General features: G+C 53.1%; 11 protein-coding genes across 11 annotated transcripts; 5 read left to right on the forward strand and 6 right to left on the reverse strand.

Moving 5' to 3' along the window:
* Positions 1-76: 76 nt before the first annotated feature.
* On the forward strand, positions 77-2,450 carry Z520_10135 (NADH-ubiquinone oxidoreductase 78 kDa subunit, mitochondrial; the record flags this gene model as incomplete). Its single annotated transcript, XM_016780629.1, has 3 exons — positions 77-294; positions 358-2,262; positions 2,348-2,450. The coding sequence occupies 3 exons, from the start codon at positions 77-79 to the stop codon at positions 2,448-2,450; spliced, it is 2,226 nt and encodes a 741-aa protein (XP_016628232.1).
* A 563-nt stretch (positions 2,451-3,013) lies between these two features.
* Positions 3,014-3,337, reverse strand: Z520_10136 (uncharacterized protein; the record flags this gene model as incomplete). The annotated part of the gene is made up of 1 exon (XM_016780630.1): positions 3,014-3,337. The coding sequence occupies one exon, from the start codon at positions 3,335-3,337 to the stop codon at positions 3,014-3,016; it is 324 nt and encodes a 107-aa protein (XP_016628233.1).
* A 757-nt stretch (positions 3,338-4,094) lies between these two features.
* Z520_10137 (uncharacterized protein) lies at positions 4,095-7,391 on the forward strand (the record flags this gene model as incomplete). Its single annotated transcript, XM_016780631.1, has 3 exons — positions 4,095-4,108; positions 4,169-4,223; positions 4,281-7,391. The coding sequence occupies 3 exons, from the start codon at positions 4,095-4,097 to the stop codon at positions 7,389-7,391; spliced, it is 3,180 nt and encodes a 1,059-aa protein (XP_016628234.1).
* Positions 7,392-8,142: 751 nt separating this feature from the next.
* Z520_10138 (uncharacterized protein) lies at positions 8,143-9,321 on the forward strand (the record flags this gene model as incomplete). The annotated part of the gene is made up of 1 exon (XM_016780632.1): positions 8,143-9,321. The coding sequence occupies one exon, from the start codon at positions 8,143-8,145 to the stop codon at positions 9,319-9,321; it is 1,179 nt and encodes a 392-aa protein (XP_016628235.1).
* Positions 9,322-9,715: 394 nt separating this feature from the next.
* Z520_10139 (uncharacterized protein) lies at positions 9,716-11,044 on the reverse strand (the record flags this gene model as incomplete). The annotated part of the gene is made up of 4 exons (XM_016780633.1): positions 9,716-9,858; positions 10,034-10,360; positions 10,483-10,903; positions 11,009-11,044. 4 exons carry the CDS (start codon positions 11,042-11,044, stop codon positions 9,716-9,718), a joined length of 927 nt encoding a protein of 308 aa, XP_016628236.1.
* A 1,957-nt stretch (positions 11,045-13,001) lies between these two features.
* Z520_10140 (uncharacterized protein) lies at positions 13,002-13,406 on the reverse strand (the record flags this gene model as incomplete). Its single annotated transcript, XM_016780634.1, has 1 exon — positions 13,002-13,406. One exon carries the CDS (start codon positions 13,404-13,406, stop codon positions 13,002-13,004), a length of 405 nt encoding a protein of 134 aa, XP_016628237.1.
* Positions 13,407-13,762: 356 nt separating this feature from the next.
* Positions 13,763-14,917, reverse strand: Z520_10141 (uncharacterized protein; the record flags this gene model as incomplete). The annotated part of the gene is made up of 1 exon (XM_016780635.1): positions 13,763-14,917. The coding sequence occupies one exon, from the start codon at positions 14,915-14,917 to the stop codon at positions 13,763-13,765; it is 1,155 nt and encodes a 384-aa protein (XP_016628238.1).
* A 212-nt stretch (positions 14,918-15,129) lies between these two features.
* On the reverse strand, positions 15,130-15,801 carry Z520_10142 (uncharacterized protein; the record flags this gene model as incomplete). Its single annotated transcript, XM_016780636.1, has 1 exon — positions 15,130-15,801. One exon carries the CDS (start codon positions 15,799-15,801, stop codon positions 15,130-15,132), a length of 672 nt encoding a protein of 223 aa, XP_016628239.1.
* A 322-nt stretch (positions 15,802-16,123) lies between these two features.
* Positions 16,124-18,775, forward strand: Z520_10143 (uncharacterized protein; the record flags this gene model as incomplete). Its single annotated transcript, XM_016780637.1, has 3 exons — positions 16,124-16,343; positions 16,398-18,173; positions 18,228-18,775. 3 exons carry the CDS (start codon positions 16,124-16,126, stop codon positions 18,773-18,775), a joined length of 2,544 nt encoding a protein of 847 aa, XP_016628240.1.
* A 680-nt stretch (positions 18,776-19,455) lies between these two features.
* Positions 19,456-21,282, forward strand: Z520_10144 (uncharacterized protein; the record flags this gene model as incomplete). The annotated part of the gene is made up of 1 exon (XM_016780638.1): positions 19,456-21,282. One exon carries the CDS (start codon positions 19,456-19,458, stop codon positions 21,280-21,282), a length of 1,827 nt encoding a protein of 608 aa, XP_016628241.1.
* A 3,351-nt stretch (positions 21,283-24,633) lies between these two features.
* Positions 24,634-25,293, reverse strand: Z520_10145 (uncharacterized protein; the record flags this gene model as incomplete). The annotated part of the gene is made up of 1 exon (XM_016780639.1): positions 24,634-25,293. The coding sequence occupies one exon, from the start codon at positions 25,291-25,293 to the stop codon at positions 24,634-24,636; it is 660 nt and encodes a 219-aa protein (XP_016628242.1).
* Between the last annotated feature and the right edge of the window lie 844 nt (positions 25,294-26,137).

Consider the following 26,137-nt stretch of genomic DNA (forward strand, 5'->3'; position numbering starts at 1 on the left):
ACGCCACCACATTCATTCCAACCAACATCGCCCATCGAGTTTTAGAGCTGGGACCTGCTCGACGGGTCGTCACAGAATGCGGTCTCAGCTGCTTCGCGCCGCAGGGCGCACAAGACCTTCGCTGACCTCAACCACGAGACAAGCGGCGACCAGGACCTTTGCCTCCTCGGCCAGACGAAATGCCGAAGTCGAACTCACCATCGATGGCAAAAAAGTGTCGATAGAGGCTGGCTCGGCCTTGATCCAAGCTTGTGAAAAGGCGGGCGTGACGATTCCGCGATACTGTTACCATGAGTACGTCCTTGCCTCGAAAGCAACGCCCACTTACGCCGCTTTGTGTTGACTCTTCATGACCAGAAAACTCCTCATTGCCGGAAACTGTCGTATGTGCCTAGTCGAAGTCGAACGAGTCCCCAAACCTGTCGCATCCTGCGCATGGCCCGTCCAGCCGGGCATGGTTGTCAAGACCGATTCACCAATGACCCACAAAGCAAGGGAAGGAATCATGGAGTTCCTGCTGGCCAACCACCCTTTAGATTGCCCCATTTGCGACCAGGGTGGGCAATGTGATTTACAAGATCAGTCGATGAGATACGGTGCCGACCGTGGCCGTTTCCACGAGGTTACCGGCAAGCGTGCCGTCGAGGACAAGAACATTGGGCCTTTGATCAAGACTTCGATGAACAGATGCATTCACTGCACAAGGTGTATTCGGTTTGCCAATGAGATTGCCGGTGCACCAGAGTTGGGATCTACTGGCAGAGGCAACGGACTAGAAATCGGCACGTATTTGGAAAGGAACCTCGACACAGAGCTCTCGGGGAACGTGGCGGACCTGTGTCCCGTTGGTGCTCTCCTGCCCAAACCGGGAGCATTCAGCTATCGACCTTGGGAACTTACCAAATTTGAGTCAATTGACGTTCTCAATGCTCTGGGCTCAAATATCCGAGTAGACGCCAGAGGTTTGGAAGTCAAGAGAATCCTGCCCAGACTGAACGACGATATCAACGAAGAATGGATCGATGACAAGACCCGCTTTGCCCTTGACGGGCTGAAGACTCAGAGGTTAACAACACCGTTGATCCGAAAAGATGATAAATTCCTTCCCGCCACATGGGAACAAGCTCTAACAGAGATCGGCAACGCATACATTCGGATCAAGCCCGGTGAGAACGAATTCAAAGCCATTGCTGGCCATCTGGTAGAGACAGAATCTTTAGTCGCCATGAAAGACCTGGCAAATAGACTGAACTCTGAGAATCTCGCCCTTGACCAGCCAGGAGGTGGCTCGCCAATTGCCCACGGTGTCGATGTCCGAGGCAACTACCTCTTCAATTCCAGGATCTGGGGCATTGAAGAAGCCACCAACATGCTCATCATCGGAAGCAATCCTCGTTGGGAGGCGGCTGTGCTCAACGCCCGTATTCGCAAACAATGGCTGCGTTCACCACTAGAAATCGGGTATATTGGTGAGCCATTTGAGAGCACATTCGAATTCGAGCATTTGGGCACCGACGCTGCAGCGGTGAAGAAAGCTCTTTCTGGTGATTTCGGAAAGAAATTGGCCGAAGGCAAGAGACCTATGATCATAGTAGGCAGCGCAGTTGCCGAGCACCCAGATGCAGCAGCGATTTTCGAGGCCGTGGGTTCCTTCGTGGACAAGCACCAAGCCAGCTTTAACACCCCCGAGTGGCAAGGATACAACGTCCTTCAGCGAGCGGCTTCCAGAGCAGGAGCTTACGAGGTCGGGTTCACCGTTCCATCTCAGAAAATTGCAGAGACAAAGGCCAAGATGGTCTGGTTGTTGGGCGCCGATGAGATCTCCGAGGCCGACATTCCTAAGGACGCCTTTGTGGTTTACCAGGGTCACCACGGTGAAAAGGGTGCACAACTGGCGGATGTCATTCTTCCTGGCTGTGCGTACACCGAGAAATCCGGTACTTATGTGAACACCGAGGGTCGTGTACAACTCACTCGTTCTGCTGTTGCGATCCCTGGAGCGGCGCGGACAGACTGGAAGATTATTCGAGCGGCTTCGGAATTCCTAGGTGCCCCGTTACCGTATGACGACTTGGAGGTGTTGAGAGATCGTCTCGAGGAGATTTCGCCGGCGCTCAGAAGATACGATACCCTTGAGCCGCAAACCTTGACTGGCTTATGTAAAGTGCAACTTGTGGATGCGAACAAGGGCTCGAAAGCCTCGGGGCAGAAGTTGGAGCTACCCATCAAAGACTTCTATCAGACTGATGTGATTTCAAGAAGGTATGTCACACGGAGACGTTGAAATGTTCTATCGACCACTCCGGCTCTATCTTCTACAGGATTTACGGTGCTAACGATGTTCTAGCTCACCGACAATGGCTCGCTGCAGTGCCGCAAAGGAGACTGGCAACCCTGAGACCAACTTCATGGCCCCAGGTGAGCCAAACGCGCAGATTTCGTATGGTTAAAGATAAACTTGACACATGGCCCTCGATATCACCTTGGAGGGTAACCCACGGTGACTAGCTGGATGTTTTAAGTGATTTCCTCAGAAGATCGACGAACGAAGGCAGAAAGAAAGAGAGATCGAGATGGACTATGCGGCAGAGGAGAGAAAGACGGTCTGTGAGTCGCTCCAACGACGAAGACAATATTCGAGAGGAAGGTTGGCTTCAAAGGAGCTTCCAAACCCTACATGAGCAGACTTGGAGCCAGAGGTCCATCAACTAAACTGACTCCTCCGCGATGTGGCTTCTGCTCAAGGGCTGTATAGGCATTGAAAATGGCGTTGTTGACTCTGACCAAGAATCATTCGATATGTACATATCAGAGGGAGGTTAAATCAATACTGAGAATTCTCGAGAAACTGCCTTTGAGCCTGCAAGAGCGAATAGCCTCCCGGCCGAAGTCATCTCCTACAAATCTCAGCAGCACGATAATGTGCTCGTCCAATTGATCCACAGTTTTCTGGGTTGATTGTCGAGACCTTGATCATTCGAGCGATTTGACCTGCCGCAGGACGCACAAGGAATTATTCCACGACCACGTCTTTGCTCGTGTCCAATTCCTCAAATCGTCTCAAATCCATCTCCCCTTCCAGGAGCGGCTTGACGTAAGGGTCAAAGGTCTTCCAGTAGGGATTTTCCAGGTGATACTTTTGGCTGCTCTCCCGTTCGTACCTCTCGACAATGGTGAAATCTCGTTCGTCGTGGACAGACTGCATGACGAACCACGACAGAGTTTCCTTGTCCTTGGAGTACACTCGGGAAGCTTCGATGAGCTTGTTCTTGAGTTTCTGGATGATGGCCGGGTCGGAGGATTTGGCGCGAAGGTGGACGGTTATTGTGTAGACCATGTTTGGCAGCGAAGCTCTCAAGCAGGAAGATGTGATGGGCTCGGAGATGGGATAGAGAGGGACTACAGCTAGATGTTCAATCTCTATGGTGGTTATAATGCTTTTTACCTGGACGTCGTCAATAGTTTCCTCAGAGCAGCAGACCCCGCCTGGCTCATTGCTTGCCAGTGATTGAGAATGCACAAGGTCAGACCAGGTCCGATAGGGGTACCAAGTAGGCGGGCTAGGGTCTGTATGGCATAACCCCAAGATTGTCTGTGGAGTCAACTTATTACCTGGTACCTCTTGAGCTGCCCTTTATGTCTATTTGGATACTTGTAGAGGTATCTATCAAGCTTCTGAAGCGAGTGCTCAATAGACCCTCGGCTTCCCTCTGATTGAGTTTGGGTGGCTTTCCCAGGTGTAAGCAAAAGAAAGGAAGGTGGTCGTATGGACCACGCACGTGGGAGGCAAGGACGCGGGCTCTGCGGGATGTCAACCTATCAGTGCCTATCAAGCCCGGTGTAAGCGAAAAACATCGCCTGTGGGTGCCAGTGGGTGCCTATGACGCCCGTGGTGCCCATGACGCCCGTGGTGCCCGCATATGCAACTTTCTCGCGTCCTTCTCTCATTTTCTCCGCCATCGCGATCTTTCCATGGCTCCCACCCCACATCATTTATCCTCGTTCTTCAGCCAATTCTCGAGTCGCACGGGCATTGTAATAGATGACCACGGCTAGGTGGCAGCATGTGCTGTTGTAAGCCCTGAGATCGCGCCATGAAGTTCGCAAAGTGAGTCGTTGGCCGGTACCAAAAGCCTCTTCTTTCGACCGGAAAACTAATCCGTGGTAGGGAATTGGAGGAAGATGCTGTACCGGAATGGAGAGCCAAATACTTGAACTACAAGGTAGGTTGCTCTCGGCACGTATACTTGTGGTTTGAGCTCAATACTGACTGCTCGCAGCTGGGGAAGAAGAAGATCAAAGCCATCTCAAAAGCCCTCAAGAACCTGCAGAAAACTCCCGGCACAGAGCCTCGCTCAGCTAACTTCGACGGTTTCTCGGAATCACGCACTCCCTTTACGCACTATGACTTCAACCTCCACCGGCCACCCACCGCAAGGTCGATCCAGTCCTTGGCCGAGATTGAAGAGGTTGCCCCAGACGAAGATGAAGAGCCAGGAAGCAGACCCGCGATCCCTCAGCGCCACAGTCATACCATGTTCGCGGCGTCGCCGCCGATATATATCCCTGGGTCCCAAGAGAATACACCACCAGAAAGTACGCCGCTCTACCCTGGTCAGTCGACGCGGCGAGTAATGAATTATGGCTCCATTGTAGGAACACCTCCAGATGAGCCACCGGGCATGATGGCCGCCCTCGAGCTCCCCGATCCCGCATTGACCCCTGCGCGGACGCGGCCACCTGCAGAGACGGAACCGAAGTCCCAGGGCACGACTCCGCGACTGCCTCCTCCAGCCCAAGTTCCAGCTTCGCCGGATCCGTATCATGTTGGTCAGACACATCACCCTCCCCTCGCCAGGCACAGTTTTGCGGGGAGCTTAGCAAAGGCCATGTTCAAGGGCCGACAGGCGGTCGCGGCCAAAAGTAAATCTTTCTCAGCACCGCCGCAAAGAATGAACTCCCTCTCCGCATCGCAAAGATTCCGCAAGATTTTCGCACCCCGTGATCTGAACGAGGCATCTGTGAGCGATATGCAGCTCTCCGCGTACCAAGAGCTCGACGAGAAGCAGGCCGACTTTTTCACGTTCTTGGACAAAGAACTCAATAAGATCGAGGACTTTTATAAGACAAAAGAAGACGAGGCCACCGAACGTCTACAGGTGCTGAGGACGCAGCTCCACGAGATGAGAGATAGAAGAATAGCGGAAATCTTAACCATGAAACATCAAAAGGATGGCACGCAACTGCCGCACCTCGACAATATACGACAGCAATCGGCAGATGTTCTCAAGGAAAACGTAAAGCCCAATGGAAGCGGCAGCCACCGATTCCCCGAACGTATAACACATGCCGTGGGACGCCGGTCTACAATCGGCAAAACCAGTCAAGCCATGGCACAAATGAGTTCCCCTCCAGGCCCCCAGGCCCAGAAGAGGATCAACGAAGCAAAGAAGGATTACGTGCGCCGCGACCATGGAAACGAAATCAAGTATCCGGTCGCGAAGAAAAGGCTCAAGCTTGCGCTGCAGGAATTCTACCGGGGACTCGAACTACTCAAATCTTATGCCTTGATGAACAAGACGGGTTTCCGTAAGATCAACAAGAAATACGACAAGGCAGTTCAAGCCAGACCTCCGCTGCGATATATGACAGAAAAGGTCAACAACGCCTATTTTGTCACGAGCGATGTCGTTGACAATCACCTCATCGCCATCGAAGATCTCTACGCGCGATATTTTGAGCGCGGCAACCACAAGCTCGCCGTCAAGAAATTGCGATCCAAGGTTGGCAGTGGAGATCAGTCGGCGGTGGCGTTCCGCAACGGCCTGTATGTTGCGGCGGGCTGTTGTTTTGGCGTGGCTGGTATTGTCGATGCTGCCTTCCGACTCAATGATCCGAGAATGTCCGTGCAGACCAGTTACCTACTGCAGTTGTATGCCGGATACTTTCTCATTGTGATACTATTTTTGATGTTTGTTCTGGACTGCAGGATGTGGAACAAAAATCACATCAACTACGTCTTCATTTTCGAGTACGACAGCAGACATGTGCTGGATTGGCGACAACTAGCCGAATTACCTTGCCTTTTCCTCTTCCTCAATGGCCTCTTCATCTACCTCAACTTTCGGCAGAACTCTTTCGATTCGTTCTACATCTATTGGCCGTTGATCCTGATCATCCTGACCGTACTCATCATATTCCTGCCTTTGCCTATTTTGTATCCCCACGCGAGAAAATGGTGGGCCGTCACAAACATGAGGCTCGCCTGTGCGCCATTCTTCCCGGTCGAGTTCCGAGACTTCTACCTGGGCGACATGTACTGTTCAGAGACCTACGCCATGGGGCAGATCGAACTCTTCTTCTGCCTTTATGCCAACGATTGGAATAACCCTCCACAATGTAACTCCAGCCACTCACGCTTACTGGGCTTCTTCGCCGCCCTGCCTGCGGTTTGGCGAGCATTGCAATGCCTGCGTCGTTACTACGATTCGCGGAACTGGTTCCCTCATCTCGCCAACTGTCTCAAATACTGCGGCAACATCGCCTATTATGCTACGCTGTCGATCTACCGGATTGACATGAGTTACACGACTTGGTCCATCTTTGTCACATTCGCTCTTGTGAATGGGGTATATTGCTCCATCTGGGATGTGTTCATGGATTGGAGCTTGGGCGATTTCTTCACTCAAAAGTATCCTTTCCTCCGAGAGAGGCTCGCCTTCAAGCAAGTCTGGATGTATTACTGTGCGATAGTGGCGGATGTGCTACTTCGACAGCAGTGGGTGTTTTATGCCATATTTACATCCGACGTGCAACATTCGACACTCGTGTCCTTTTTCGTCGGGTTCGCCGAGGTCATCCGAAGGGGTATATGGTCCCTTTTCCGGGTCGAAAACGAACATTGCAACAATGTTGGGAAATTCCGTGCTTCCCGAGACATTCCATTGCCCTACGATTTACCAGATTCACGCATGGTGTCTCCTGTTCAGAAGCGCCAGACCCCAACCACTCCCCGTCCTCCGGAGCATGAAGAACGTATTGCTACTGGCGTGGACCTAGAAAGCCAACCCTCACCAGACGCATCGTTCCGACAGCGTCGCACTCCCACGACGCCACGAACGCCCGCCATGCGAGCCCTTCAACGCATGGGAACTATCATTGGAACTGCTCACGCGCAAGACTTTGAGAGACGCAGAAGACCGCCCGGAGATGAGAACGATGGGCCTGATGTTGGGGGAGATGATCACAGCAGCGATGAAGACGAGGACGATGCTGGGGCAAGTGGAGGGGAAGAGGAAATGGCGGAATTGGAGAGACAGAGGGCGCAACAGACCACAGAGCTTGCGGAGGCGAATCGGTTGGTAGGAGACGGACTAAGACGTGGTCAATAGAGTCGGCACCTCTATGAACTCTCCGAGGGTCATAGCGTAAAAGGAGGCACAAAGCAAGGCGATGAATCACAATATGAAGTGATATAGGAACCGCTCGAGTTGGTGCTTGAACTATACTAACGGCGTGAAAGAGGAAGAATCTTGAAGTAGCGAAGATACCTAGGTACTGTGCGAAACCGAATTCAGTCCGTTGACATGCTCTCAAACCATCTCAGCTAGGGCTCAGCTAGCGACTGGAGTTGAGTCAGTTCTTCCACTGACCATCATGTGGGCCCGTGTAACACGCCCTGTCTGGTGTCTCTTCTCTATAACAATCTTCGGGGGAGGGGAACACAATCTTTCCTCCGTACCTCGTACAGTCGCCGACTCGCGAGGCCCATCCGCTTACCTAACGCGAAGTCTTTTTTTTCTCTTGTGAGAGGGTCGATTGCGTGCTTCAATCATTCCACCTGGAGTGTACCGAGTATGATTCGTTTTCCATGTAATATCGGAATAGAGGTCTTCCCCCTCTTCAGCTCAGCTATGACAACAGCAAAGTTGCTCACTTCTTGGACACCTGCAGGTTGAGAAAGTCTCTCTCCCTTGATGTAGGATAGGATCATCAGTTCCGGAAAAAAAGACCATTCTATCATATTTCAAGGCTTCTTCTCATGATTCGCTAGATCCTGTATATACCATACCCCCCTAGGTAGATATATATTTTCAACACTCCCACGCGCAGCCCTCGCCAGGGCCCAGTGCCGGCCAAGCCATGTCCACCACGTCCATCCCGACGATCGACCTCTCCCTCGCCTCGTCGGCGGCAACACGCCCCAAACTCCTCGCGGACCTCCGCCACGCCTTGTTCGAAGTCGGGTTTCTGTACCTCTCCAACCACGGCATCTCACCACCCGTGATCCAGGACCTGGTAGGTGCGCTGCCTCGCCTCTTCGCCCTGCCGGACCATGTCAAGCGGTCTGTGGCGCTGGTCAACTCGCCCCATTTTTTGGGGTATAGCGGGTTTGGCTCCGAAGTGACGGCGCGGGTGAGGGATCAGAGGGAGCAGTTTGAGTTTGCCAACGAGTTGCCTGACAGGTATGGACTGGCTGTCTCACGGCATGGGGGAGACGGGGGGGAGGCGTTGCCGCTGTATATTCGACTCCAAGGGCCGAATCAGTGGCTGCTGCTGGAAGATGACTCGGAGAGGCAAACGGTGCCGAAGTTTCGCGACATCGTCGAGAGATACATCGCGGCGATGCAGGCTCTCGCGATGCGCTTCCTCGAGCTGGCCAACGAGGCACTCTACTTGCCGCCGGGCAGCCTGGAACGGTTCACGGGGCCGCAGGACAGGATTAAACTCGTGCATTACCGGCCTACTTCTACCTCTACCTCTACCTCTACCGAGGAGTCTCTTTCTTCTACTCCCTGTTCTTCCTCTAATACGCAAGGCGTGGGCCCCCACAAAGATTCCTCCGGCTGGATGACCTTCCTCCTGCAAGCCTCGTCCCCCTCGATCCCGGGTCTTCAAGTCCTTTCCAAAGACGGCCTCTGGCTCGACGCGCCCCCCGTGCCCGACACGTTGGTGGTCAACATGGGCCAGGCGTTCGAGGTCGCCACCAACGGCGTCTGCAAGGCCACCACGCACCGCGTCCTCCTCCCGCCCGGGAATTATGACCGGTACAGCGTGCCGTTTTTCCAGGGCGTGAGGCCCGATTTGACAAAGCCGGAGTTGCGGTCGCTGTGGGAGTACTTTGACGCGGAGGAGAAGTGGTGGACGACGTTGGGTGGAAGTAGGGAGTCGGACGAGGGGAGCCAGATTGATAGCCCCTTTTTGAGGGGCAAGTATGATACTTGGGGCGAGGCGCAGCTGCGGACCAAGATTAGGAGTCATAGGGATGTTGGGGAGAGGTGGTACGCGGATGTGTTTGAGAAGTATGTCAATGATGATTGATTTATTGATTGAGTGAGAGCTTGTTGAACCAAAGGGCTTTGCAATTTCATCTGAATGGCTTTCATTGCTCTCGCCTTGCCCGTGAATACTTAATTGCTACCATGAGTGGCTGTTCCGGCCCCCTTTTTCCGTCCTCCTTTCCGACCCTTCTCGGATCATGCCATGGTAAGTCAAGGAGGTACTTCTATCATGACAAAGGCGGGCGGCGAGGGAGGACGAAGTGAGCCCCCCTGCCTTCTTTCTAATCCCTTCTCAAGTCTTCTACCCTCGATTTCTCCTCCGCTTCGTCCCCTCGGTCCTGCAACAACCCAGCTCTCTCGCAACTAAGAAGACCAAGCTCACCCCAGTGACTTAACTCTATGCTTTCTGATCAGCCTTTTTCTCCGGTATCGCTTCACGCAACCAGCGTCTTCAACTCCTCCTTCAATTCCTCCAGCGTTTTCTGATACCCGGACCCGGGCTCGATCAAGCGTTCGAAGTCAGCGTTGTATCGGTTATGCTCTTCGAAGATGCCGTAGGTTCCTAACATGTTGTACGCTTTGAATTGGCCGAGTAAGTTGCACGGTTCCATTATGTACATATATGGGGAGAGTGAGAGGAGAATCACGGTGCTTGGATCAAGAGAAAGGAAGGGGAGGAAAAGGAAGGGGAGCGGTGCAGTAAGAGGTCTTCTCTTCTCCGCCCTGTCTGGGCTCGTTAGGTGGTCACTCACCAGGAGTCAACAAGCGCTTCTCGACCCCTTTCTCCGTATCCTCATCCCACATTCTCTTCGCGGTGGCGAAGAACTCGTCCAGGTCGACCCTCTGGATCTGCCAGCCTGGCTTGATCTCCTCGAGGATCGGAATCAGTTGGTTCATGCTCACGGTGTGGTCGGCGACGTAGACGGGGCGGTTTGCGTACTTCTCGGGCTGCCGGAACACGTCGGAGACGGCCTGCGCGGCGGTGGACACCCGGCACATGCTGTTGAGCTGGTCGCCGCTGCCGTAGACGACGAGGGTGTTCGTGCGCGGGTTAATCCAGTAGTAGCCCAGGGGAATGGCTGCGGGAAGACACACACGAGGCAGTATTAGCTCTTGGACGGACACAGGTCCAGTTCATACTCTTTCCTTGCTCAGACGGACTGAAGGAGGGACGGCTAGGAAATACACGCCAATAACTCACCCCAGTCATACCAGCCTCCCGTGATAATGGCGCTCCAGCGCACCTTTGTGCCTTCCAACTTGTCCTCCAAGACCTTTTGCGCCTCCACCTTGGGCACATACAGGGGTAACTCGGTGATGTGCTCGTTGAACGTGTCGCCCGCGAAATCCGGGGTGATGATGTGTTTGACCGTACCAGAGGCGATGCACGCTTCGACGATGGTGGCCTGCATGTGCAGGGCGTTGGGCGGGATAGCCTCCACCACGGCGTCCTGGCCGGTGAAGAGGGCCGTCAGGTCTGAGAGCGAGCCATAGTCGACGACGGCCGAGATGATTTCGGGGAAGTCTGGGAACTTTTGCCCCGGGCTGCGCGAGGCCGCCGTCACCGTGTACCCAGCTTTAGCCAGCGCGGTGGTGATGGGTTTGCCGACGTTGCCTGTCGCCTGTGTGGTTTTAGTACCTCTGCCAGGTCCAAAAGAGGAGAATCTCGCATGTTTTTTTTGTCGAAGAGAAGCAGGAAAAGAAGGAAAAGGGGGGGGATTCCGTACCCCGAGCACAACGACCTTCTTGATAGGACCAGACATTTTCCCTTTTCTCTCCCTTCTCTTTCTGTATCCCTCAGAATAATGTCACCGGCTGAAAAGAGCGCGTTCCGTCTCGCAGGCTGTATATATATAGTAGAATCCTGCTGCAGGGGAGAGAGTGTTGCTACCTCTCTCACTTAGGGCTGGGTAGACCACCACCGCTTTCAACAACATATCGATAGGGTGAAAAGGGACTCTTTATCAAGTCCCTCAATATATATGCCCCTCTCCCTTGGGAGCCAGTTCCCATATCTTTCTGCATGGGAATACAGTAGCGCTCCTGTTGACGTGTCAAGCTGCTCCTCATTGGGCAGCCCGCGCAGGCGGGAAAATGGAGACTTACCGGTCATCGCTATCGCGGATTACATGTTAGCGTTTATGACATGCTTTGCGACAACGCAAGCGCAGTTTCCGTCCTTTTGGTCCCGTCGAAGAAAAGCGCTAGAAATCTCTCTTACGAATAGTGGAGTCTTTTTCTGTTGAGAATGGTGAACTCTGTATGTGAGGTTCTGCAATTAGGTTGGAAATTGATGCCCAGTATCAGAATGTAGAGAAATGGGGAAAGGAGGGGGGGAAAGGGGAGGAAGAAAGGAACAAACAAGCACAAAGTAGAGTGACTAAAAGTATAATTAAGCGCCATGGAATGACCGAGCATATAACTCGAATTCGTTTCATGATGCCCCGTACTTCGTATTGAGGTTTGTGCAACTAGCTGCTGCATATTCTTACTATATGGTATACAAACCCCCGGAGCTATGTGTCAGCAAACAGCATACAATGCAATTCACAAGCAGTGTTAGGCTTCGACTTGTTGACTATGACCAACGATTACCGCTCAAATTCCTCGTGTGCCCAAGGACGAATTCATCGAAGGACGAATTTCCCCTGCAGCGAAAGGTCAAGTTCGCTGACAAGGTTGACAAGGCGACAAGGTGGAAGTAAAAGCCATCATGGGCTGAATGAATGGCCCAAGAAGGCTGGGCTGCGAAAAGGGGCTGGACGAAACGTCGGACGGACGAGGGAAACGACTCCAAGAGAGAGAGGGAGAGAGAGAGGACACTCGATACTTTTCAAGGGGCATTTTGTCATCTTGTTCGTTAACCCATGGCCGTCAAGCTGCCTAAATCAGATTGTGCGCGTGTGTATCCTGCGCATGAAGAACAAGTCCCAGACTCCTTGGTGCGATCGTGATCGTTGCAGAGGGACACGCCATTTGTCCAATTCATGCTAAAAAACAAATCAAGCTCGTATCTCGACTGACTGTCTCAATTGTTTTTCATGTTCGGGCTTCCCTTTTTTTCAAATCGCAACGGATAGATAATCTCAGTCAAAATCTTTCTCCTGCGTCGGACTGTACGAGATCTTCCCCCAGTCTCAAAAGGATACTGGTTGTGTTGAAAGAATGGGCCCTCTCCATAGGGGCATCGGCTGGCGTCCGCTAGCAAGCTCGCTCTCGTCGCTTCCGCATCTCGTGTATCACCAAAGCTCTTAATTCGAAATCCACAGGTAGACGCGGGATGCGAACGTTCTTCGGAGTCCAACTCAGCAAGTCTCCCTCCTCTTCCTGTTGTTTTCCTGCCTTGCGAGGGCCCGCGGGAGATCTGGAACGGTGGTCGATGTCACGTCTTCTCGCCAATTCCACATGAGAAAAGCGGCCGACTTTGCTTCCTCGCGCTTTTTCGTGACCACGAGGACGACGATGGTCGCAATCCGCGTTGGAGATGGACTTTTTGATTGCTATCGTGCCTTGGTCCGCTGCCTTCTCGACATGTTGGGCTCGACTGATCTTGTCCAACTCGATGTTTCCCTCGCTTGGGATTTTGGATGACACAGCATGAAAATTGACTGGGATGAATCTGCTGCAGTCAACGAAGACCTGTCTCGCACAGGAGAGTTCCTTCGTCAGCGTTTCTTCGAGGGAAGGCAGCTGCACTTTCAAGGCCTTGATCTCCCCAGATCAGATGTTGATGTTTTTCTCTGTGGAGTCTTCCCTCGGAGTGCTGGTCTCAATCACCTCTTGTCGTCCGCAAACAACCTCCGTCAAGGCCTTCAACTCAGACTTGACTTGCTGCGCAGTCTCAACCAATGTGGTCGTGTTCTTCCAGACGCCCTTGAGTCTGCGTTCATAATCCTTGTTCTGACCATCGACCGCTGTGTCTCCGTCACATCTGGATTTCGTCCTCGCTTCCCAGGCCGCCTTCCTCAAATTGGCAATTCGACCATCGATGTCGTAGACCTTGAAGTCGAGAACTTTGGCAGCGAAATGAATATCGTTGCTTAGACACTGGACCATTTGGGATTGAGCTTGTAAGAAATCCGCCTCTAGAAGAAGAAGATCCGACTGAGATTGGACCGCCGCCATGGTGAGATGCGCTTGCAAAGCAACAAGAAAAAGAAACGAGGACCAGGAGAATAGAACGAAGAAAACAAAAGAGGGAAAGGTGATCAGAGCTTGAAGATACCAGATAGCAGGTTGGCTGGAGGAGGAAATAAATCAAGAGTGAGACGGTTGGATTTTGTCGCTTTTGGAAGCCAAAACATAAGTGACATTCACTCCGGGTATTCACATATTCTCAGTTTCAGTACAGACAGTTACACCTCTCAATTTGGGAGTGAGCTTCTTCTGCCAGGTTAAACTGAGCCTATCCTTTGAGACTTTGAAGATAGCAAATTGTCTGTCAGAGTTGAGCCAGACGCTGATGCTAATGGCTTCGTCGCTCAGGCGTTATGGCTTGGGCGTTGCCATCGATATTGAGACTCGTTCCAAATGAAGCCCTCTTTCAAGCGCTTCTGACGACGTTGTTTTGCTCCCTTGCTCGTGCCCCATCCGCTGAGCACATCCTTCTTGCCTTTGCCATTGCCTACGTCCGTGGTCATATTCTTCTGATAGCCTCTCTCGCGGAATGAAAAATTCGTGCTCGGGTTTCCAGAAGCCGAATGCGCAAGAGTATGGCTGCTCGAGGTCGAGGACGAAAGAGGTTGGACGCTGTGAGATGAGCTGCGATCTGAATGATTCTTAGTATTTGGTTCGATGATGTTGACGGCTGTATGAGAGCCCGTAGATAGGACGGATCCTGTATCGTTATCGGATGAACTAGCCGCCTCGGTATCAACGTTGTCGGCATCAGGATCGTCACTGGCCGACTCCGTGTCTCCGTCCGAGCTTTCTTCCGTCTGTGTTGTGCTTCCACCGCTGTTCTCATCTTGTGTTTCGGCATTGGTGGCCGATCCATCTTCTTCGTCTTCGTCCGAGGAAGCCTCGTCATCCGACACGACACCATCGTTGACAACTTTGGATCTTTGCGAGTCCGTCTCAACCCCACTCTCATCTTCCTCTTGAAAAGCGGCGAACTTTCGTTTCAGATCTTGTTTAGTAGTCAATTCCATTACCGACTGATTTTGAGCTTCTGCTGTATCCAAAACGCTTGGCGGACTTTCGGGCTCGGGTGCGGCCGATCTCTGTACTCGCTCGGATGTGACGAGGAAGTACTGGTATACATCTTCAAGGAACGCCTCCATCTCTTCCATAGTCACCATTCCATCCTCCGAGCGTGTTCTGATGTCATTGAAACGTGCTTCTTTTCGAGGCGCCGAAACATAAACAGCATACATGTGCTTGTAGGCACAGAGTGATCTTTCAAACATGGTCTGTATAGCGTCGCGGTCCTGCTCTGCGATTTGCTGAAGACCCTCAGCGGTTGCGGTCAGACAGTCGGCTCGATCGTTGAGGAAGTTGATCTGTTCTTGGAGCTCTTGGGCCTGTTCTCGCAGAGCTGAAGCCTGCAAGATAAGTTCGTCTACCTGTTCAAAGGCTTGTTGCGGAGTCGTTGACAGAATCATGCGCGCCAGAAATCGCGGGAGTGCTGGATCCATGGCTTACGTGTGAAGACGGATACGCTTTGAGATTTCTTTTGGGGAGGTGTCAAGGTGGAAGAGTCGCGCAGAAGGGCCGACAAGTGGTTAATTTGTGTTTGTTGACACTGTGTCAATAGACTGCCGCACCTTCTGCGTGCGTCACCACAATGGCCAAGTGACAATGATCGAGACAGCAGGTCGCCGAGCCTGCTTACGAATGGGTGTTTTGTTCATTTTGTCGGCGTCCAAAGTCCAGGTCCAGCTAGATTGTTCTTCTTGTACTCAGCCATCTGAGCTTCAAGTTCTGCCAAATTCCCGCAGAAAGGATCCTTAACAGGCTCCCGTCGCACCTCCCAGACATCTTCACTGCTCGGGCCAGTTTTCCACTTCACCGCCTTCTTTCGATAATGCTCCTGTATGGCTCTCTCACGATCCTCCTTTTTCCAGTTCCTGGTCTTCATGCACAGCCAAAAGTCGTCCCAGTGATTTGAGCATGACCGGAAGGAACCGTAGCGATAGACATTGACAAATTGACCTCCAAAGCTCTGGCAGAACATGGCATAGTCGAAGGCAGACCTGCAAGAGATCTCGGTTGGATAGATGGAGTCGGGAGAGATGTCTGTGGCCCCAGGTGTTTGCTGCGATGGTGCTGCAGATGGTTTGGATTTCGTTCCCTGAGATTGGTCCACATCTGCTTGTGCCTGAATTTCCTTCAGGAATTCCATCAACTCCAGCTCACTTTGCTCATCACGGGTAAGGGTGCGCTTGACGGGTTCAGGAAGCGGAACAGCAGAAACATTGGTGACCTCCTCCTGAGTCTGAGGAATGGACACAGTGGTGGCAGCATCTCCTCTGCCATCATGACTGCTCGAGGCAGGCTTCTGTTTCCACCACCAGCTCATTCTGGGTCGATTGGCTCTCCTTCGGAAGAGGGACTGCACGCGTACGAGATAGAAGGATCGTGTTGAAGCAGCAAAAATAATTGCTAGTTCAAGCCACCCATTATGGGCAGCAGCCACAGTTCAGCCACAAATTTATTTTCCCGACGTCATTGTCGATGATGTTGGCTTGTCAAGCTGCGCCCATGGTAATAGGAGCCGACTGAAGATATTCCAAGGAGGAGACTTTGCCAAAAGATTAGGAGACGGGAGATTATGTTTCGTACTGTGCTATATCGTCGTGGCAAGATGAGGTTCTCTGTATGATGCTCTGATTATTGGCAGCATGATTCTGTCGAGAACTGCTCGAAGCTCTTTCGGGCGACCGACAGGTCTCCTATCGAATCTCTCGAGGCAAACGCAGCGCTACACTTGGAAGAGCCCTCGTTCGACACCCAGTTTCTCTTTGGTGCCGTCAGGAAAGAGGTGGACGTCTACTGAAGCTGGCGATAACGAATCAGGCCACATTCTGACCCAGAAAAATGAAGGCATCTTGTTCTTCGACAGTGAGCGCCACCTATCGGTACCTCTCTCGGTGCACTCTACTGACCTCAGGGCAGATGTCTTTCCTTTAAAGCTCCAGTGGCTCAACCGAGTCCCCTACCTAAACCCTGACAAGTTCCTGGCAACATCCCTCAGCAAGGTGAATCAACCCAACCTTGCTCTGGCTGACCCCTCCAGTATCATCAAGCGAGCCCTGCCTGAAAACCTGCCCCTCCATGTCGAAACCGTCCTTCCGAGGCTGCGAGAAGGTGGAGCTTTTGTCAAATTTTCTCATGACGAAGGAATAACTGCCACAGAGCTGGAAAGCACGCTGAAACAATACCTGGAGGAAAAGCCCATTACACCATGGTTCAATCCTTTTCGAAGAGTTCGCGCCTTCTTGGTGCAAGGAAAGCCGTGGATTGAAGATCTATATCGCGTGCCCACTTCCAGGATCAAGGTCGAATTCCTGCCCACCGCTCCTGAGAATTCGGCGGCAGAATTGACCCAAGAGACGCTTTATTCGTTGTTCCGCCGGTATGGAAAGCTCACAGAGATCATACCGCAACCATCTGACTCAAAAGCCGTGCCTAAATTTGCCTATGTCGACTACGCACGGGTGAGATTCGCAACCATGGCCAAGAATTGCATGCATGGATACGTCGTCCCCGCTGAAGACGGCGGAGGAAAGACGGGAACGCTCCTCAAACTGAGTTACGAGTCCAAACGCAAGACCCATTGGATATGGGACTGGATGACGAACCACCCCAGGATCGTTATTCCTTTGTTGGTCGCTCTACTGACCGCAGCCTCCGTCGCCGTGTTCGACCCCATCAGAACCTTCTTCATCAGGATGCACATCACCCACGGCCTTCACCTGGAAGATCAACGCATCTTCAAGTGGGTTAGAAGCTGGCTTCTCCGAGGCTACGACATCATCAGGTTCCGAAAATCGAATCGTGACGACGAAAACCTGAGGATTGTCTGGGAGGATCGCCAAGGTGCCATCAACCAGCTGAAAACGTGGTTGATTGAGACTGCAGATACGTTTATCGTTGTGCAAGGACCCCGCGGCGCTGGCAAGAAGGAATTGGTTGTCGACCAAGTCCTGAAAGATCGACCACACAAACTAGTGATTGATTGCAAGAAGATTCAGGAAGCCCGCGGAGACAGCAACACAATTGCTGCTGCGGCAGCCGAAGTAGGCTATCGACCGGTATTTTCTTGGATGAACAGCATCAGTAGCATGGTCGATCTCGCGGCAACAGCCACTATTGGCACAAAGGCCGGATTTTCCGAAACGTTAGACAACCAACTAGCCAAGATTTGGGGCAACACGACGACTGCGTTAAAGCAGATTGCATTGGAACCGCGCAAAAAGGATGACAAAGACGCGCAATTGGCGGACGACGAATGGTTGGAAGCTCATCCGGAGTATCGACCAGTGGTGGTGATTGACAATTTCTTGCACAAAAACAACGAGGGTACCAATAGTATGGTCTATGATAAACTGGGAGAATGGGCTGCTATTTTGACGACGCAGAATATTGCCCATGTGATTTTCCTGACCACGGATGTGTCCTTCTCCAAGTCACTGAGTAAGGCACTGCCTGACAGGGTGTTCCGGCAAATCACGCTGAGTGACTGCACTCCTGAAGTGGCAAAGAAGCTGGTCATCAAGCACCTGGACGCTGACATCGCAGAAGACGGTGCTTCGGGTGAGGGGAAGATTAGTCCGACACAGATGAGAAGTGATCTTGATGAGCTGGATGGAGTGATCCAAGTGCTCGGAGGTCGCTTGACTGACCTCGAATTCCTTGCGCGAAGGATCAAGACAGGCGAATCACCCGGAAGTACGTGACTGACCTCTGTTCCCTGTTCGATCATTACTGACAAATGCATCACAGAAGCGGTACGCCAGATCATTGAGCAATCCGCCTCGGAGATCCTGAAAATGTATCTTCTGGACGTCGACATTTCAAGCCGCAAATGGACGCCTCAGCAAGCATGGTTAATCATCAAAGAGCTTGCTGCAAACGAGACACTTAGATACAATGAGTTGCTTCTGAACGATCTCTTCAAAGACGGCGAAACCGTGCTGCAAGGACTCGAGCAGGCCGAACTGATCACAATCACGTCCAAGAACGGACGGCCGTACAGCATCAAGCCAGGGAAACCGGTGTACCAATCCGCGTTCGAGTATCTGACCGAGGACGACGTGCTCCGAGCGAGACTGGATTTGGCGATTCTGTCGCAATTGATCGGCATGGAGAACAAGAACGTGGAGAAATTCGAGGCGGAGCTGAAGACGCTGGCAGAGATGCCTGGAACGCCCAGCGAGCTAAAGCCCCGGATCAAATGGTGTCTGGGCAAAGCGATGGCGAGCCAGGAGAAGATCATGAAGTACGAGGCACAGAGCGGGAAGTTGAAGAAGGTGCTTGCCGAGCAGTTTTGAGCCCAGTGTTTGCTGGAGAGATGTCAGCTATTCTCCTCAGTTCTTGTTGTTCGATAGCCTTGTCGAGCGTGTGAATATATAGGTATATATATATATATATATGTACTATACTGTTATCCTCTCGCCACAAACGCATACTCATCAACTTCTCCGAGGGCGTTGATTCCCTGCTCTCCGACAGGCCTAATTTGGAGACTTGTACTTGTAGGATTCTCCCTGGGTTGGAATTGCCGCCCGTTGATTCGATGAGTCCAACATATGGCCCCATGTCAGCACCTTGTCACTCGGAAACCGTGGGACCGAGTCGCTACACACGCGCCAAGGCTTGATATGGGAAGCAACGCCCAATTGTCAGGCTGCCCATAGCCCTGGCACAACGTCTACACGCACCTATGGGGGTCACAGGAGGCCTTATACAAGTCCTTCGAAATGCATGAGCCCAACGCAACCAGAAGAGGACTAAAATACGACATATACGCCCCGCGTTAGTCTTTGTCACTCGTTCCTATCTCACCAGTTCCAGTTCGACTTCAGTCTCGGGTCTTAGGGAGAGACACATCATCAACATAGATCCAATCTAGCCGTCTCGTTAACTTCCCTTGGGTTTCCTGTCTTCGCCAGCGGTCTTTGGTTGACAAGGGGCCATTCAGCTCGAACCGCGCCGGGAGGTTCTCGCAAAGATGGATACCCCCTTACAAGAGCGAAGCTCCTCCTTTCTCCAACAGGCCCTAACGGCAGGCATCCAACATCCCTTTCAAACCCTCTTCGCCGTCGCGTTCGTCATCTGCGTCGTCACCCGCATCATCTCCGGTCTACAGTACCGCTCCACGGTCCTAAAACAAGCCGCGGATGGCGGGTCGAACGGCCCTCGAACCGTGCCCATTCTCCCATACTGGATCCCATGGCTCGGCCACGCCGTCTCGTTTGTAGCGGGCGGGACGGATTTCCTGACGCGCGCGGCACGTTCACTGGGGCCCAATGCGTCCATCTACGCCCTGAAGATGGCCAACACCAAGCACAACGTGGTCACGGTGCCGAGTATCGCGCGCCAGATCCTGATCGACCGGACCAGCCCCATCACCATGAACGACTTCATCCTGCACACCATGAAGAACTTCTGGGACGACCGCGGCGCGATCAAGGCCATTGAGCCGGACCACCTGTGGGGCAACATTCATGGGGTCTTGTCCAGCATGCTGCGCGAGAGTTTCGTCACCTCGGCCATCAGCGGCACGGTCGACATGGTCGCCGAAAGGACGTGGAACTTGGTCTCGGGCGCACAAAGTCCCGTGGACCAAAGCATCTGGGAGCGCCACGGCGGGGTGGAAGTCCTCTCACGGGGCGACGGCGACGGCCCCTTAATCGCCGAGGCCAGTCTCTTTCCTCTGCTGCGGTACTTCGTGGGCGACATTGCCACCACGGTCCTGTTCGGCAAGGATTTCATGGCAAACTACCCAAACATCATGCCCGACCTGTGGGAGATGGACTCGCAATTCAACCTCTTCATGGCCGGAGCCCCCTCGTGGTTTCCCGGGATGAGTGGCCCTTCGCAGGCAAGAGAACGCATCATCCAGGCCGTGCAGGAACACCACGAAGCGCTCTTCAAGTACCTCGACGGCCAAGACCCCGGAAGTCGCTGGAACGACATGTCGGACGTCTCGTCCGTCATTGTCGATCGAGCCAAAGCATTTCGAGAAGGGGGCGCCGTGCCACGAGGCTATGCCACGGGTAACGCGGCCATCCTGTGGGCCATGAACATCAACGCCAACCCGGTCATCTTCTGGATGACGTGGTACATCTTCTCGACCCCTTCCTTGCTCGAGGAGATCCGAGCCGAGGTCGCGCCCTATGTGCGTTTCCACGCGCCACCTCCCAACGGCCTACCGATCCAAGAGCCGCCCAAGTTGGACATCGACATCACCGCGCTGTGGACCAAATGTCCGCTGCTGAAGGGCGCCTTCTTCGAGACGATGCGCCTGGAGGCCGCGAGCATGTCGTACAAGATGGTCGAGGACGACTTTGTCGTGTACGAGAACGACGAGGATGCGCGCCTGCTGGGCAAACCCGCCCCGCAGAGCTGGCTGCTCCGCAAGGGCGAGTACATTTGTTTGCCGCACGGCGTGCACCAGAGTGACGACAAGTACTTCCGCGACCCCGCGAGGTTCGACCCGCGCCGGTTCTGGGCCAAGGACAGCCTCCAAGTCGAGCACGGCGGCGGCGGCGGCGGCGGCGGTGAAAAGGACCCCGAAAAGCCCGCCGACGACGGCGTCGTCAGGGTCGAATACGGCACCATGAAAGTCTGGGGCGGCGGCAAGCAAATGTGCAAGGGCAAGACGTTCGCCGAGCGCGAGGTCGTCCTCTTCGCCGCCGCCATCGTCATGCAGTGGGACCTGGTGCCCCTGAGTGACGGTGGGAGGTGGGTGCATCCGGGCCGCAAGATCGGCGCCGGGGCCGTCAATCCCAAGAAGGATGTGAGGGTGAGGTTGATCAGACGGGAGGGATGGTGAGAAAGGGGGAAAAATAATGGGGAGGAATGGATGGATGGATGGATGGATGGGTGGGTGGGTGTTCGAGAAACACCGGGATAGGGGGTCACACTTCGGGAAGCGATGAAAGGGCGTTACATATGTGTGTATCTCACTACAAGGCTGGAAATTGCTGCATGGCAGTACCACGTACCTACCTAGGTACATTACTTGTGAACCCATCCAATCTACAGTATCCCTGTGGGTGCCTGACCTGGCCTTTCACTCGACATGCCTTGAGAAGCAAGGTCACCTCCATACCTGGCATGCCTGGTGGGAGAGCGTGGGTCGAGAATCACCATATCACCAACAAGAAAGTGACTACCATACAGCTTTACGAGGGTAGCTAGTGTTCTGAATATACGGTGGCAGTGTTATGGTCCCTATATGGCTCAAACTCACCTATCCATCTATCCTTCTGTTTTCACTACCAACTTGGGGAATTATTGACACCACTCCGTGCCTGTTTCTTGTCCTTCGTCCTCCTCGAAGGTCGTATTCCTTGCATGATGGAATCGATCTGCTGTGACTGATCTGATCTGATCTGATCTGACCCGTCTTGCAGCTTAGATGAGCTGCACCGTGGGCGTATCATAGCCTGTTGAGACGGTGAAGATGTAAGGCGATGCTTGTGACCGGCATGGGCCTTGATGCGGCCGAGTCAGCGTGTCAGCTGTGTGCTTGAATTCTATATTGTCCGTATTTGATCCATGTACCGCTGTGCAAAGCGGTGATGGACATACTGCAAGTAAGAATGATGATGGTGATGACCTGATGATCTGATGTTGCCGATCCTGGGGTCAGCTTCGGCCTTAAAGCTGCCCGCTGTTCCCTGCGAACGGCACTGGCTGGACATGTGCTGTACAGACATAGCAGGGCCGAATAATTAATAAACGCCGCTGGGTACGGCTGACGGACAGTCCAGGAAGAGTACGGAGTAAGACGGCGCGCATCATGTCGCATGACGAACGTATTGACGACCAGCTCCCCTGTGCACCTGGCAGTCCCTTGCTTTGCTCTGCTGTCGAGAGAAAAGCTTACACCTCAGGTAAGCCATCAGATTCGAAGCTCTAGCGGCCTGAATGCGAGAAGGACGGAGGACGAGGCTCTCTCTGTGTGTGTATGTGTGCTCCTCAATGCAAAAAATGGCGTCCAGCTGCCTGTTCCAGCTACTCGGTGCGCATGTCTGTAGTCTAGACTTCGCTTGCCGCGGACCACAAAAGTCATGAGCTCGGACGAACCAGAGACTGCAGTGTTGATTGGGTCACGCATCGTCCTGGACTCGCACCGAGGACCAAGCCTTGAACGCTTTCCGCTTTTGCTCGTGTTGAATTGTCCAGCTTCGCCAGATCGCTAGATGGCGGGGCGTCGACCATCGTCCAACACATGCCGCAATTGCCGACTGGGTTTCTCAGAGGGGCAATACGAGGTGCATCACACCCGCAACATCGCCTGGCATCAAGAGACAATGTTTTTTCAGCCGTGGCTTGCGGTCGACCAACCGTGACCAAGTGTCGGAGACACAATGTCCCCATTCATACATACGGAGTCCATACACGTTCTTCCGCTTTGTCACCCGCCAAAGCCTAATCCAGGCTCCCCATACTAGAGCCATTCGTTTGCTAGTGAGGCTGAGTCAAAGGAAGGAGGGGGAAGAATCTCTCCATGCCGTAACACCATCCAAACACCGCAGCGGTCAGGCCCTCTCGGGACCCTGGCGGGCGAAACGCGACGAACCAAACACGAGCTTGTGCAATGCAGCGAATGATGGAGTAGTATAGAGACAGCGGCGGGCGTTTGGTCGATGCAGAGAATTTGAATCTCCAGAAATGACGAGAGCTGACCGGTTGCCTTGAACGCGCATGACTGACGCATTTCTCGATCGTCTACTGGAACGCATCAAAGGATGAAAAAAGGCGCGTCAATGCAGGGCAGCCACCGCCATCCCAGGCCAGAAAAGAGTAAGAGAGAACAAAACGACTGCCCAATGGAGGGCTCGTGATCTTATGCTTGAAGAGCTTCTAGCCTGGTCGAATTCGTATCACCCCGTCCCCTCTTGGCTCCAATCGCAGGGATGCTGGATTGATGGCAGGAACACAGCTCCTTTTGGAAGCTATGAGCTGAATGCATCGGGCGGGGCGAGTCCACACGAGGCAAGGTGAGCTAGGGTGAGCTCAGGTAAGGTCAGGCTACATAAGGTGAGCTGAGCCGCGATGTTGGCCCTGAGCACCATGATAAGAAGAGAAAGACCCTCGAATTCAGACTCTCGTCTCACAAGTCTGCGCTGAACCTCGCTCTCGCGGACAGCAACTTCGACCAAAGAAATTGTTCGCCTGCTGCCGCTGCCAGAATAAGAGAAGGAGAAAGATAGAAGAGATCTGGGTCGAACCTGCAAATTGGGGTGCCGACTTCTTGCCTCCCCGCGACATTCAAAAGCCCTCCTTTGAGCGTCAACCGAACTTGTCGGAGTGTCCTGTTCACCCTTTCGTCCTTGAAGACAACCTCCCACCTCACCGACATCGAAAATGCGTTTCAGCAACTTCCTCCTCGCCGGCCTTGCGCTCGTCCTGCCTGTCGTAATTGCTAATCCTGTACCCAAGACCGTCGAAGAGATTTGTTCTCCTCCACTGCGAGATGATAAACTTGTCAAGGTTAGTCCATAGTTCTGTCATGGTACCTGCACCGCCGCCCTTTTTTTGTCCGGCAGCTCTGCCATGGTTGTGCCCACCCAGAGATACGTGATGGTATCATTTGTTTTTCCCGTCCGATTCCATGTTTTGGCGAAAGAGAACAGAGAACCTGGCTGATCTCCTCTGGGTGTTGTAGCGACTGAATACCGGTCTTTGCGTCGACCAACACTGCGTGGTGGATTTGGATACTGGGAAAACCTGCATCACCGCCTACTGCACCCTGGCTGGCAAAGAGGGAAAGCAGTGCCATTGTGTACCATTGACAGATTAGGCACGAGGTAGTGGGTTGGAAAGTCGAGGTTGTTTGCGACCGAGAGGTAGATTTTGTGGCTGTCTTTTGACCTGAGGAGGTGACGGAACACGCCCCATTTGGCATGCATGCTTTGCGTTGAGAAAAAAGCTCGGGTCGGCATATCGCATAACGGTGATGCATGAGAGGGCGTCCGTGGGCTTTTCATGGAGCGCAGTCGAGTTCTGTCAGAGTATTTGAGCCCCTTGTTTGGGAGTTGCACGCTCTTCCGGAGTTAATCAATCTCGTTGAACGGCGTGTTCCAAAATATTCAAGCGAGGCTTGTTCCCAAAGATAAACCTCGTTGCTAGGAACGTTCACGTCTCTTTCTGTGCCCCATCCACCATAGGAATTTCAGCCTGCTCGCCCGCCTTCATCAAAGCCGATGCTCTCGGGGTTCTGACCCTCCTCTTTCGTCTCTTCTTCCACCTTGCGATTGCCACTGGCCCCTTCCCCAATCCCGTCATCACCCACGCCTTTTTCCAAGCCCTCGCAGTGCCTCAACATCCACTCGGCACATTCCTTTGCACCGTCCTTGGAACTCATCTCCGCTTCCACCACGGCATCTCTGCCTGCTTCATTGACGATGGTCGGATCCGCTCCGGCCTTGACCAGCGCCTGAACCACATCCAGGTGCCCGTTCATCGCAGCCCAATGCAAGGGCGTGTTTCCCGACACATTCCTGTGGTTCACGAGCGAGGGGGCGGATTTGTCGGCCGTCGTCGCAGAAGGACTCGCGCCGAGCGAATCGGACGGCGTAAGCAGCGACAGCAGGTGCGTGATGATCTCGAGGTTGCCGTTCGCAGCGGGGTAATGGAGCAGCGAGGACTGCGATCCCAGACCGTCGGCGTCGATGTCGATAGACGAGGCGAGCAGGATCGAGGGTGGGCAGTTGTGCGTGGTGCAGAGCTGCGTCACTAGCGACATCAAGCTTGCCAGGTCGCCGGTGCGGGTCAAGTAGATGAGGTCGTCGAGTTCATCGGGCGTGGGTGTGGGGAGCGTTGTGGAGGGCATTATTGTTTCCCTTTATTCTCTTTCTGGGGTGGAGCTATTGAACCGGCTCTGAAGCTGGTGGCAATTGATTGACAATGTTTGCTGAAGGGTCCAAACGAGGGAGGAGGGAGGAGAAAGGAAGCGTTGATCCGCAAGAAAAGTTCCGTTGTTGTCGAGAGAGAGAGAGACGAGGTGTACGAGGTGTATGTTTGGGAGAAATAAAAAATTATGGCCCACAACTGCAAAAAGGACCCAATTGTGCAGGTTGACGAAGTGACGTCAATTATGCAATGAGGGAAAACTCCAAAACCCCACGGGAAACTTTTATTGAAACATTTCCTGGGTGCAAGGCTGTGAATGGTCCCAGCGAGCCAGACAACCACTGTCTACACACGCCTACAAGTAAGTTTCTCAGACAGGAATACACGGCAAGAACCACGGAACGGAAAGAATGTGCTTTGATCGATTGGCATTGTTATCTTGCTTTGGATGATTGTCATTATGTAGACTGATCCGCTCTATGGATACTCTTCTCGACATGTTTCACCCACAGGGGGCGACTCATGCGGACGTTTTCTTCGGACACAGATGCAGCTGTACTCGTCAGAGCCATTCACGTAGACAAGACAGGACCGTCTGAAGAGACGCACAGACATCGTTGAACCACACATAGAACTGAATAGTCGACTGATCAGTTACTCTGAACATCTATCCCTTCTCATGCATCGGATGTGCGTCCGATGTAGTCGACCGGTTGTTTCCTTTTTTTGGTGTTTTTGAGGTCGGTGTCTGAAGCTCATGTGTTTTCGCTCGGTCGTGATTCCGTGAAGTCGAGCAGTTGGATCCAACGTCCAATTACTGGCTT

Source organism: Fonsecaea multimorphosa (genome assembly GCF_000836435.1).
Source record: "Fonsecaea multimorphosa CBS 102226 unplaced genomic scaffold supercont1.28, whole genome shotgun sequence".
Taxonomy (NCBI): Eukaryota; Fungi; Ascomycota; class Eurotiomycetes; order Chaetothyriales; family Herpotrichiellaceae; genus Fonsecaea; species Fonsecaea multimorphosa.